General features: G+C 40.5%; 1 protein-coding gene across 24 annotated transcripts in view; it reads left to right on the top strand.

Annotated features, from left to right (window-relative positions):
• The window catches only part of HUWE1 (HECT, UBA and WWE domain containing E3 ubiquitin protein ligase 1), a 165,672-nt gene that overhangs the window by 129,303 nt on the left and 24,070 nt on the right, over window positions 1-12,299 (top strand). For 20 of the 24 annotated variants that reach the window (XM_045472025.1, XM_045472015.1, XM_045472028.1 and 17 more), the window contains 10 exons: window positions 272-338; window positions 1,310-1,524; window positions 5,334-5,545; window positions 5,990-6,172; window positions 8,762-8,934; window positions 9,288-9,436; window positions 10,193-10,268; window positions 11,106-11,204; window positions 11,793-11,926; window positions 12,114-12,282. In XM_045472025.1, the coding sequence (XP_045327981.1) occupies window positions 272-338; window positions 1,310-1,524; window positions 5,334-5,545; window positions 5,990-6,172; window positions 8,762-8,934; window positions 9,288-9,436; window positions 10,193-10,268; window positions 11,106-11,204; window positions 11,793-11,926; window positions 12,114-12,282 (1,477 nt within the window). The remainder of the gene's footprint in view (window positions 1-271; window positions 339-1,309; window positions 1,525-5,333; window positions 5,546-5,989; window positions 6,173-8,761; window positions 8,935-9,287; window positions 9,437-10,192; window positions 10,269-11,105; window positions 11,205-11,792; window positions 11,927-12,113; window positions 12,283-12,299) is intronic. The other 4 variants (XM_045472035.1, XM_045472033.1, XM_045472038.1 and 1 more) reach the window with 2 other exon arrangements.

Raw genomic sequence — 12,299 nt, 5'->3', positions numbered from 1 at the left:
GGGGTATCCCTGGGATTTTTCTCTCTTTGGATTGGAAATATTAAATTCATTTTTCATTCTCATTGTCCCTTGTACGTGCCCCCAATCTTCCAGTCACTGTTTATAATGATAGCTTCCCACAGATTATAGTATGTACAGAGTGAAGATGGTTAAAAGATCAGCCAAAGAGAGTCTGTAGCATTCGTAATGAGTACCCTGGGAAGGGTTCCTACCATTTAGAGACAACTGTCTCTGAAATTAATAATGGCTCAGCGGTATTCTTCCTCCATAGAGTCAGGTCTTTGCTGCAGATGGTACCTCCACTGAGACTTCCACATCTGGGACATCCCAAGGAGAAGGTAATGGTTTACTTTTCTCCCTCTTTTGTTGTTACTTTCTTGAGAGAACAAAGAAACTGTGGGTGTCCTGGGCAGGGGATATGGGAATACAGGCATAATTGTCACATTTACTTGTCTAAGTGAACTTTTCTCAAGGGTGAGCTCCATGTTCTGTAAGTAAAGGATTTCTCTATGCTAAAATTAGTAGAACTGTGACTTACCTAACAAAGTAATGGTTGCTGTGGTGAGATCTGTTAGATCTACTCTTTAAACCACCACATATATTTCTTATGGTGGGTTTTATGCTGGCATATAGAGCTTTGGTGCCAGTGACACAATTCTAGCCATAAACCTTGCATGGTGGATTCTAGCAGTGTTACCAGAGCCCATTGGCTACTTAGTCAACAATTAGAGAAATGTCACATGGAAACAATTCTAAGGATACCTTCCAAGAGCTGCTGCTTCTTGAATAGGAAAGATCTTTGAGATCTAACCAAGGAGATACCATACTTAATATAACTGCTGGAATGGAGGCATGCTGGGATAAGGTACAGTGGGCACATGTACCCGCTATGTCTCTGTATTCCTGGATGAGACAGGAAAGTATTTATGGAGATCAGAATTTGAATTAAGTTAGATAAGTAAATGTGTGCCGGGGAGACATGTGGGAAGGAAAGGTAAAAGGGGGTACATAAGGCGTCTTTGGAGAACTCTTAGTACAGTATTTCTGGAGTGCAAAATTATGTATAAAAGGAGGGAAATGGCAGAAGATATGTGAACAGTTGGGCAAAGCCTCCCTGCTGCACCATATCCACAGATTATATCTGAGACCTGTCATCCTATGTGTCCTTCCACTGCATTATGAGGAGGACATTCCATTTGTATCAGTGACCTAAAGTGGAATAGAAGTAGTATTCTCTTTCCACATAAGGCTTGATGTTTGCCAGTATTTCAGTGTGAAATTGAACCAGTGTTTGACTCTTTCTCAACAGCATCAACTCCAGAAGAGTCTCGTGATGGGAAGAAAGATAAAGAAGGGGACCGAGCCTCTGAGGAAGGCAAGCAGAAGGGCAAGGGCAGCAAACCTTTAATGCCCACCTCCACTATTCTTCGTCTTCTGGCAGAGTTGGTGAGGTCCTATGTTGGTATCGCTACCCTGATTGCCAACTACAGCTACACTGTGGGCCAGTCTGAGCTGATTAAAGAGGTAATATTTCTAGTCTGTTTAAGATTTGATACTGTCATCATTTGGATACAAATGTGTCAGACAGTTTGCTAGGAACCTGCACATGTTAGCCCAATGTTGAGAGGCAGAGGCCTCTTAGACACGTTAAAGAAGCTAGGCTTTTCCCCATGATGCAGAGCTATCGGGCTCATTACAGGGAGTGAGTTTGTGCCATTTGTTAATTTGTTTGCAGAAAATCACTTGTTCTGCAGTGTAAAGACTGCAAAACGCAAGATTTGGAGTCAGACCAATTAGGAATCTGATGTAGATAGCAATCTAGGTAATACAGGATCTTGGTGAAGTTGTTGGGGAAAAAATGGGTGAGTTGAAGAGATGTTTTAAAGGTAGAAATGGATCTTTGGAAAATAAAAACAAAATCAAGGATTCTGATGTTTCTTGTTTTATGTTTTTCTATTCCTTTTATGTTAGAAGAAATGGCTTGAAGAGAAAATGTGTAATTTGAAAGGTATCTGTGGTTTGTCTACATAAGGGTGTCTAGGGGACAGTAGAATAAGCCAAATAGACAAAATGGCTGTTTATCTTCCAGATATACTCACACCTGTGCAAAGACACCTGATATGGTAATAGTATTGGTAACATAGAACATAAGGAAAGCCTAAATGTTTATCAGAGCTGTGGGAAAGAAATGTCTTGATATGGAATTATCTTCAGGTTAGATATTTCAAATGAGAGGGCACTTTAAGAAACTAGATCATGTTCCCATATACATAAAAGGGGTGCCCAAGGAGATTTTTTTCAAAAAGGGAACCTTGTTTGGGAGGTTATATCTTAATTTCGTGGTTAGTAAGCAGTAAATGGTCTGAGAGTAGAGTAGGGGCATTAATGTTGCAGGCAAAGAATATGAAATCAGCTGCCATTTTTAAGCTAGTTTTACTTAGATTTAATCTGAGTTTTTTAAAATACATACAAAAATATGCAATTCCTGAATGAGTCGTTAGTTTTTCTTGGATGACTATTACTCAAATTAAAACATTAAAAACTCCACAAAAGCTTACCGCTTCATGCCTTTCTACAGCTCCCCCTCCCTTTTAAACTTCCATAATGTCAACCATTATCTTGAGTTCTGTTGTCATAGATTGGTTTTGCACTTTATATAAATAGAATCATACAGTTTATATTCCTTTGTTTGCAATATCCATTTTTGTGTGTGGTAGTAGTTTATTTGCTGTATAGGATTCCATTGTGTGAATGTAACACAGTCTTGTCCATTCTAGTGCTAATAGACAATTGGGTAGTTTTCCATTTTACAGGTATTGAAAGTAGTGTTGCTACAGTCCATTCTTATATATGTCTTGGTGAACGTATACAGTTGACTCTCGAACAACGCAGGGATATTAAGGGTGCTGACACCTCCTTCCCCTCTCCTCACGTATGTAGTTGAAAATCTGCATAAACTGTTGACTCCCCCAAATATTTTACTAATATCCTCCTGTTGACCAGAAACTTTACCAATATCATAAACACTCCATTAACACATATTTTGTATAGTTACATATATTAGAGGGAGAAAAATGTTATTACCCCTGAGAAAAAATAAAATTGTAATTTCTGCTTGGATCACTAATTCTTAGATTGTTGCAACTTTGAGCTGAAACTCTTAAATACAAATTTGCTTGTTCACAATTTTTTTTAATTAAATAGAAAAAAACAATTTAATCAAAACTATTTAATTTCAAATGAAAAGGCAATAAGGGAAATAAAGACTTGCTAATGGTTTCAGTAAAAAAAAATTGTAAGGTAGAGAAAATGTATTTACAGTATGGCACCAATATATTGAAAAAAAATCTGCATAAAAGTGGACCCACACAGTTCAAATCCGTGTTATTCAAGGATAAACTGGATTAAGTGTTTCTATTAGGTGTTAACATGCCTAAGGAGTAGAATTGCTGGTCTCTTCAGCTTTAGCAAATGGCACCAAAAGTTTTCCAGAGTGGTTGTGTCCACTTATATTATTACCAAGCACAGCATATGGTATGCTTGCCATACCTCCTTGCCAACACTTGGTATTTTCTTATTTTTCATTTTAGCTGTTCTAGTGGATTACTACAAAGCCACTAGATTTTGCATTATGGTTAAAATATCCTTTTCTGGGGCGCCTGGGTGGCGCAGTCGGTTAAGCGTCCGACTTCAGCCAGGTCACGATCTCGCGGTCCGTGAGTTCGAGCCCCGCGTCGGGCTCTGGGCTGATGGCTCAGAGCCTGGAGCCTGTTTCCGATTCTGTGTCTCCCTCTCTCTCTGCCCCTCCCCCGTTCATGCTCTGTCTCTCTCTGTCCCAAAAATAAATAAACGTTGAAAAAAAAAAAAAATTAAAAAAAAAAATATCCTTTTCTGTATTGGCTATTTGGATATTCTCCTGTGAGGTGTCCAAGTCTTATATTCTTGTTCTCTACTGAATTTTTTACATATTCTAGATACAAGTCCTTTGTGGAGTTATGTATACTAAATATACATTAGGCTTTTATTTCAAAGTTTTTACTCATTATGCCAGTTGTAGTTAATATAAGCATTCCTTGTGGAATAAGACATTTAATTGCAAATTTATTAAGTATCTATTATGTGTACCACCCAGACCTTGTGGTACTGGGTACTCCTAGGTGATTTACAAATACTGTTGATTAATCCTTACCTCAGCACTAGAAGGTTGTTGGTATTGCTCCCCTTAATAGAGAAGTAGAGAAGGCTCAGAAAGGTTAGTAACTTGTTCAAGGCCAAACTGCAGAGTAACAGGATTAGAATTGGAATCCAGGTCTCTGGTTATAAATCCAAGTCTTTTACTACATCACCCTGCTTTCCCAAATTGCAAAGCTTTTTTTCCAGTTTTTACTAATAATGTTACATAACATATTTACACAATTTTGTATTTTATTCAGTACTGGGGAATTTTTATTTCTAATAGTTCCATCTTAACCTAGCCACCGTATCTAATTTTCCAGACTCTAGAATTCTTCAATGCAGTTTTTATTGAGGCAAAATTTACATAAAATCAAGCATTTTAAAGTGTACCGTTGAGTGGCATTTGGTACATTCAGGGTTATACAGCCATCCTTTCTAATTAACTCCAAAATTTTGATCCAATATCTGCTTAAATGACAATAGAACTAAGTTTCTTTCTAATATAAAGAATTATCAGGACAGAAGTCCTTGTTAGAAGGAACAAGTCTCACGTAATTTCTTTCCCTTGTTGGGCCTTTTTTTGCTATTTACTTTGCATTAAATATTTTTGCATATCTGTGGCTGTGCTGTTTCTCTTTTAAATGCCTATTTTTAGCCTAGGGTCCTTAGCACATTATAGGTATCAGTAAACATTACAACTTAATTGAATACGTGAAGGCATTATAGCACTTAATTATGAACAAGATTTGAATCCTTGCCATTGGTTAAGTTCTTTGCACAGGCCCTGTTTCTTTGGGCCTCATATTACCCATTTGTCAGAATGGGAAAATACTGAACTTGCCTTAACTGTTCTATAGGTTTACTGTGAACAGTTCTTTTAAATACCACACATAAAAATGTTTTGAGAAATATCAAGTGACCTGTAAATGAAAATGTGTAAGCTAGTGAGAAATGAGTGGAGTTTAAAAGCATAAAATCTGGATTTGCTCATTTAGTTTGTACTTTCAAACCTTGGTTTTCTCATCTATAAAGTGGACCTGATAATCACTGACTGGGTGACTTGAAGGATCAACTTTGTGTATGTGTACCTTGTTGATGTGCAAACAATATGGCATAATTATGCTTGTGAGTAAATGTCATAATTAATGATTTTTCAGGACTGCAGTGTGCTAGCCTTTGTTCTGGACCACCTCCTCCCACATACCCAGAATGCAGAAGACAAGGACACACCTGCCCTGGCCCGCCTATTCCTCGCAAGCCTAGCTGCTGCAGGGAGTGGCACAGATGCCCAAGTAGCCCTTGTGAATGAAGTAAAAGCAGCTCTGGGACGGGCACTGGCTATGGCTGAGAGTACAGAGAAACATGCCAGGTAAAACCCATGCCTGACCTAGTGCTGATAATCAGTAGCATCTCCTTACTCCATTCTTGGCCTGTGGGATTCCTGGCACTTGAACAAGAGTTCTGGTCACACTGGCACTGTATATTCTCTGGTCCTCTCAAATAGTTCTAGTGCCTCAAAATACCTAGAGAACTGATTACATTTGGAGGAGGGTAAACAGCTTAGAACAAAGGGATGTTGTCATTATAGTTCTGATATCTTCAAGAAATTGAGCAGATTATTCAGTCTTATTTTTTAAATTATGTGTAAAGAAAATTAAGAATGCTACCACTCAGGGAGTGAGCTCTCACCTGTTTAAATGTTACTTCCAGAAGGAAACACAGGGCACCAGGAGGGTTATCTGAGGCCGGTTAGTTTAAGACTCCTAAGAATGGGCAGTATTCATATGATAGAGGTGTCAAACTTCTCTCCCAGGCTTCAAGCAGTGATGTGTATCATCAGTACTATCATGGAGTCCTGCCCCTCAACGTCCAGCTTCTACAGCAGTGCCACAGCCAAGACCCAGCACAATGGCATGAACAACATTATTCGACTCTTCCTGAAGAAAGGACTGGTTAATGACCTGGCAAGAGTGCCTCATAGCCTGGACCTGTCCAGGTAAAATTATTCCTGAACTCCAGCTGCAGGCTTTTGCCCTCTCTTTGATCATGCTGCTTTTATTTCTTCATTTGCTTGTGTTTCATGTATCCTCACCAGAATCAGTAGTGAGCCACTGGTGTGATAGGAAAAGTTTGGGTATAGGTGGGAACCTGAGTTCTTAGTATTGTGGTTTTTAAGCAAGGCACTTGCCTTTCTTTAGACCTTAGTTTTCTCATTTGCTTCAAACTCAAGAGTTGGACTGTATCAGTAGTTTTTTCCCCAAGATTCCCCCATCTTAATTAAAAGTAACCTTTTATTATAAGATTATATGTATATCATGAAAAATGCAGATGAGCAAAAGTAAATACTGGGTTTCTACCACCAGATATCACTGTTACTTTACTACATTCTTCGATGGTTTTTTCATATACGTACAAAATGTATTTTTTACTAAAATGATATTATATATGCTGTTGTATAACCTAGGTTGGATTAGGGTTTTTTGTTTTTCCAGTTATAAATCTCTACCTTGCTTTTGTAAGTAAATTTTCATCATATATAACACCCAAATCCATATTCAGGAATTTTTGTCTGAACCAGAATCTAGTTACAGACCTTGCATTACATCTAGCTATATCCTCTGAATCTGTTATTCTAACACAGAATCTTAATTAATTTTTTAATTTTCATTTTATTTCTGCTAATGACACTAACTTGTTAAGGTGACCAGGCCTGCTGTCATGCTGAATGTTTTGCCTTCTAGATTTGGTCCATTTGTTCCTTGCAGTGTCATTTAACTTGTTCCTTTACTCCCTGTTTTCTGTTAACTTCTAATTAGAGCTAGAGGCTTAATGGAGCAATTTGAAATTATTGGTTAGGATATATCATAAATGAGGTGTATCTTATATTCCATCATGGGGAGACACATCTCTTTGAACTGTCATTAATAATCATGATAAAATTGACTTACTCTAGAGTAGAGTACTGTTAAATTTCCCCCTTCTTATTAGAAAGTAGCCTATATTACTGTTTTGGTGCTATATAAATGTCTGGTTTCCTATCAGCCGTATACCTAATTAATGATCTTAACACCAACTGATAATCCTTTCCTGTGTCAGTTTTTTTGGGGATTATCAATGACTTTTCTAATTTCTGTCATTCCTTCGACATTATTAGCTGGCATTTTTCTGTGACAGCCCCAGTTCAAGGGGGAGAGTCTGGTTACCCTGAAATACAGTTCCTACTTAAGAGGCAGGATAAAAACTTAATTTTTTTTCTTAAGTCACTAATTTTTAGAGTAAAGTCAAAATAGATTTAATCACCACCTCAAATGCAACTTTTCTCTGGTTTTTCTATTTTTATTGATTTTTTTTTTTTTTTAAGCCAGTGATTGAGTTCTTTGGATCTCTGCAGTCATTATTCTTTTCCATTACACCTTTGGCTGGCCCATGGGGCCTCTTCAAGTTGATTTTTGTCCTCTTGATACAAGCTCATTAATTTTTTTAAAACATTTAAAAATTTTAGACTCACAGTGTAATGAGCACCATATGTTTCATGTAGATTAACCAGTGGTTATCATTCTGTCCTATTTGCTTTAGTTCCTCCTCTCCTTCCCCCTTTTAGGAGCAGAGTCATTTGAAGTTCGTTGCAGACAACATGATGCTTAACCTCTGAATACTTTAGCATGTGTCTCCTAAGAATAAACATTCCTATACGTGGCTAGAATATCGTCACATCTAAGAAATTTTACCATTGATATAATAGGATTCAACATGTAGTTCATATTCCAATATCCCCAGTTATTCCAAGTATGTCTTTATAGCTTGGGAGAGAGCGTTTTAATCCAGTATCCAGTGAGCATCACTAATTGCATCTGATGTCATCTGTATCTTGTTTTTTTATGACAGTTGACTATTTTGAAGAATCTGGAAGGCGCCAAATGTCTCATAGAATATTCCATAACGTGGATTTGTCTAATTGCTTCCTTATGGCTAGGTTCAGGTTAAACTTCTGGCATGAATACTACATGGGTGATATTTGCCCTTGGTGCATCACATCAGGAGACACATAATGCTAATTTGTCCCATTATTGGTGATGCTAAGTTTGATCACATAAACATTAGCTTTCCCTTTTGTACTTAATAAATGTTTTATGGGTGATGCTTTGAGTTCATATGAAGATTACATGAATATCTTATGCCCTGAAGATTTTTAACTCAGTAGGTTAGCATTTATTGGTGATCCCTGCCTGGATCGCTTACATTGCTGTTCAAAAAGTGAGGATTTCTGATTTTCTCATTCCTATTTATTAGCAGGCATTCTTTTATAATGAAGATTTCCTTCTGCTTATGTTTGTATCCCTGTGGCTGCAGTTTCTTTTTATATTTAATATGGTATAATCCACTACCGTCATTATTTTTTATTCTCAGATTTGGCCTGTGGTAATGACCCCATCAATTTTTTAAAGCCTCTGGCACAACAAGATGTTCCAGGCTCACCTTGCACCCTCCATGCCCCATCCCCTGGAATCAGTTGTTACTCTGATGAGCCTTGGTTCCCTTTAGTGCAGGTTTCTGTGCTAAGTCCGTCTCTGTATCTTTACCTCAGTCCAAACATGGCCAACACAGTCAATGCTGCTTTGAAGCCTTTGGAAACACTTTCCCGGATTGTGAACCAGCCTAGTAGCCTTTTTGGCAGCAAGAGTGCTTCTAGCAAGAGCAAGTCTGAGCAGGATGCCCAAGGAGCTGCTCAGGACTCTAATAGCAACCAGCAGGACCCAGGTAGGGAATTAGAGCCAATGGACTGGAGAGCAGGCTGGGTGGGCATAGTTACTTTATGGGCATGGCATCACAACTCTTCTGGCTTGGTATTGTTTCCCTGGGAAATTGCTGGCCTTATAGAGATCTGTCATAGTGGCGTGGGAATCTGCCCCACAAAGAATTCCTTAAAATTGCAGCCTTATTTGGCTATCCTCACACGTAGCCTTGTCTTTTCCTTTGTCACCCATTCATTTTTTCTCTGAGAACTTGTAAACTTGCCCAGGGAAGGGACCTTATTGTCTTCCATGCTTGCCTCGTGGTGCCCTGCATATAGGCACCCTTTGATTATTTTGCTGGTTGGTTGATTGTTTCAGGCGAGCCTGGGGAAGCAGAAGTGCAGGAGGAGGATCATGATGTCACTCAGACAGAGGTGGCAGATGGGGATATCATGGATGGGGAGGCTGAAACCGACTCAGTGGTGATTGCTGGGCAGCCTGAGGTGCTCAGTTCACAAGAGATGCAGGTAGGGAGGCAGATCACCCAGCATACCCCTTTTGCGGCGCTAAACAGAATCCCCAAGTGGTGTGGGTGGGTGAGTACCTTAGATCCTTGCCTCAGTGCTATCTGCTTTGCACAGGAGCACAGATGATATGCTTAGTAGATGTTCAGTAAATGTGTTTGAATTGTATTAAATGAGAGGTGGGGATAAGGCCAGGATGCCATCCATGTACTATGAAATGGAATGGATCCCAGCAGGAATCCCAGACTTAGGCACAGGTGAAATGTGGATGTAGAAAACTGGCCTGAGCCCTTTGGGCCCAAGGTCTTTGATTTATTTGGCGCTGGTCATTAATGGAAACTCCTTAATATCACTGTTGTGCCTATAGCACCAGGTCTCACTGGAGCATTCAAACAACTATTTTCTAAAGACCCTAAAGAAAGCATTGTAATTTCTGGAGCTGGTAGCAGTTGTAAGAAATGGGGCGTACAGTCCTAAGCTGCTAGCTCTGAGGAGATCTGCATGTATTTCTGGATAGTATAAAGACTGGCCTGGTCTGAGATAACTGGGATGAACCCATTTGAAGGACAGTCTGAGTGTGGATTGACAGCACATGGTAGTTTCTGTGCTCTTAGCACCAAATGTGTGGTGTTTATGCAACATTCTCTGTCACACGTTATCCTGGAAATATGTACTCCCTTGCTGGCTTTTTTTAGGGTTTCCGTGCTAGCACAATGATAGACTTGTGTGCATCCATATATATGTTCTATTTCTCTCCAGGTTGAGAATGAGCTGGAGGACCTGATAGATGAGTTGCTTGAGAGGGATGGCGGATCTGGGAACAGTACAATTATAGGTGAGAGCCCCAGAACTGAGTATAGCCTTTACCTTTGCCTCAGTCTCTCTTGGGAGGACCCTTTTTCTCATCATCTGCTTGCTCAGCTCTGCCTAAGGGCTCATAGCCAGCCTAGATTGCTGCTTGTCTTGATGTTGACGATCTTACAGATGAGAAATTCACAAACCATCTACAGACCTGTGGCGGATCTGAAGTGTTGCCTATGTGGGGGAGGTGGAGGGGGTGGCCATCAGTATAAATGATACATCAGGCACATCAAGAGTGTTTTTTATTCATGGAATCCTAGAGGAGGCTGTAGAGCCTGTAGGGTGAGAAAGTGCTTTCCTTGCAGTTCTTTAGCAAAATCCAGGGGCTTTCCGCCTCTGAGTCTCAGTAGTGTAAAAAGTGTGATCATTCCCTAAGGGTGGCCCATTTTTACAACTCAAACGGAAAACGGCAAAGGTACCCTAGTGTCACCTGGCTCCAAGGGTCTATGTGTTACTTGTTTTTATTTTATTGATGAAGGAAATCAAAGGATAAACGGAAGTAGACATGTATTCTTAAATTTGACAAGACTTTTCACACCCATTATCCTCTGTGGTTTCACAATTAGTGGGATTGGCAGAGCAGATGTGATCATCCCATTTTACAGATGAGGAAACTGAGACTCAGACAGGTAAAGTGACTGGCCAAGCTCACCTAGCTAGTCGACAGCAGAGAACCTAGGTCTTCTCCCTCATCCAAAAAAAAAAAAAAAAAGTGGATATCTGCTGGGTGTACATAGCTACTTTAGACGCACCCAATCTGGAAAGGGAAGTCCTCTGTTGTTCAGTGAAGGCTCTGCTCTGTAACCTTCAGTGAGCAGAAGTGGAGAGGATGAATCACAAGAGGACGTGCTGATGGATGAAGCTCCTTCCAACCTCAGCCAAGCTTCCACCTTGCAGGCCAACCGAGAAGGTGAGAGTGCCGAGGCCAGAAAGGCCTCCCTTCTTGCCCTGCACGTCTGACAGACACTACACTAGGGTTTTCCTGGAGGCAGCTGCCCACATGTGCAGAATAAGGAAGCATCTGTCTGCATGCGCTGACATATATCATCCACTTTATACTCAGCCAGTTTTTCAAATAACATGTTACTACTGCTTACCCAAAAGTTTGTCACTTCTTACTTGGTTCGCTTTCTTCTCACCCACCTGCTATCATCGCTCCAGATTCCCTCTTACCAACAGGATGCAGTCAATAGCAAAGTAGAGCTGGAAAGGCAAGGGGGCACCAGCAGACTTGGCCAAGTCCTAGACCATGGCTCCTGAAGCACCACCCTATAGCCAGCCTCCACATTCAGCCACTCTGCTCAGCGTGTTGATGCATTGATTGGCACTCTCAGGAAATCAGGGCTGGCTCACTAAGTCTGTACATCACCCCAGATCTGGTTCTTCCTCTCCTAGAGTCAGATACCCCATCGCCTTCCCACTCAATCTGCCGGCCTGCCACAGTAGCCTGTTTGCTAGCTGCTCAGTATAGTCCTCCAATGTGCTCCCTTTGTTTTAGATTCCATGAATATCCTGGACCCTGAGGATGAGGAGGAGCACACTCAGGAAGAGGACAGCAGTGGCAGTAACGAGGATGAGGATGATAGTCAGGATGAAGAGGAGGAGGAGGAGGAAGATGAGGAAGATGATCAGGTGAGGGGGGACTGTGTTTGGGTTGGTTCAGACAACCTCTTCCATGGGAACACAGAGCTGGAGAAAACCAACAGTCTGGGTTGCTAGCCTCAGCGCCTCCCTCCCTCATGTGCAAATGTGGCCATGACATCAGACTTCAGAAAACCCTTACCTCCAGCAATTCTCCATCTCCTATTTTCCCCTTAAGGAGGATGATGAAGGTGAAGAGGGAGATGAAGACGATGACGACGATGGCTCTGAAATGGAATTGGATGAGGATTACCCTGATATGAACGCTTCTCCCTTGGTCCGATTTGAGCGCTTTGACCGGGAGGATGATCTCATCATTGAGTTTGACAACATGTTCTCCAGTGCTAGTAAGATACAGGGGCTC

Source organism: Leopardus geoffroyi, chromosome X (genome assembly GCF_018350155.1).
Source record: "Leopardus geoffroyi isolate Oge1 chromosome X, O.geoffroyi_Oge1_pat1.0, whole genome shotgun sequence".
NCBI classification, from domain to species: Eukaryota; Metazoa; Chordata; class Mammalia; order Carnivora; family Felidae; genus Leopardus; species Leopardus geoffroyi.
Note: the sequence above shows the minus strand (reverse complement) of the source record. Positions and strands in the feature narration are given on the sequence as shown.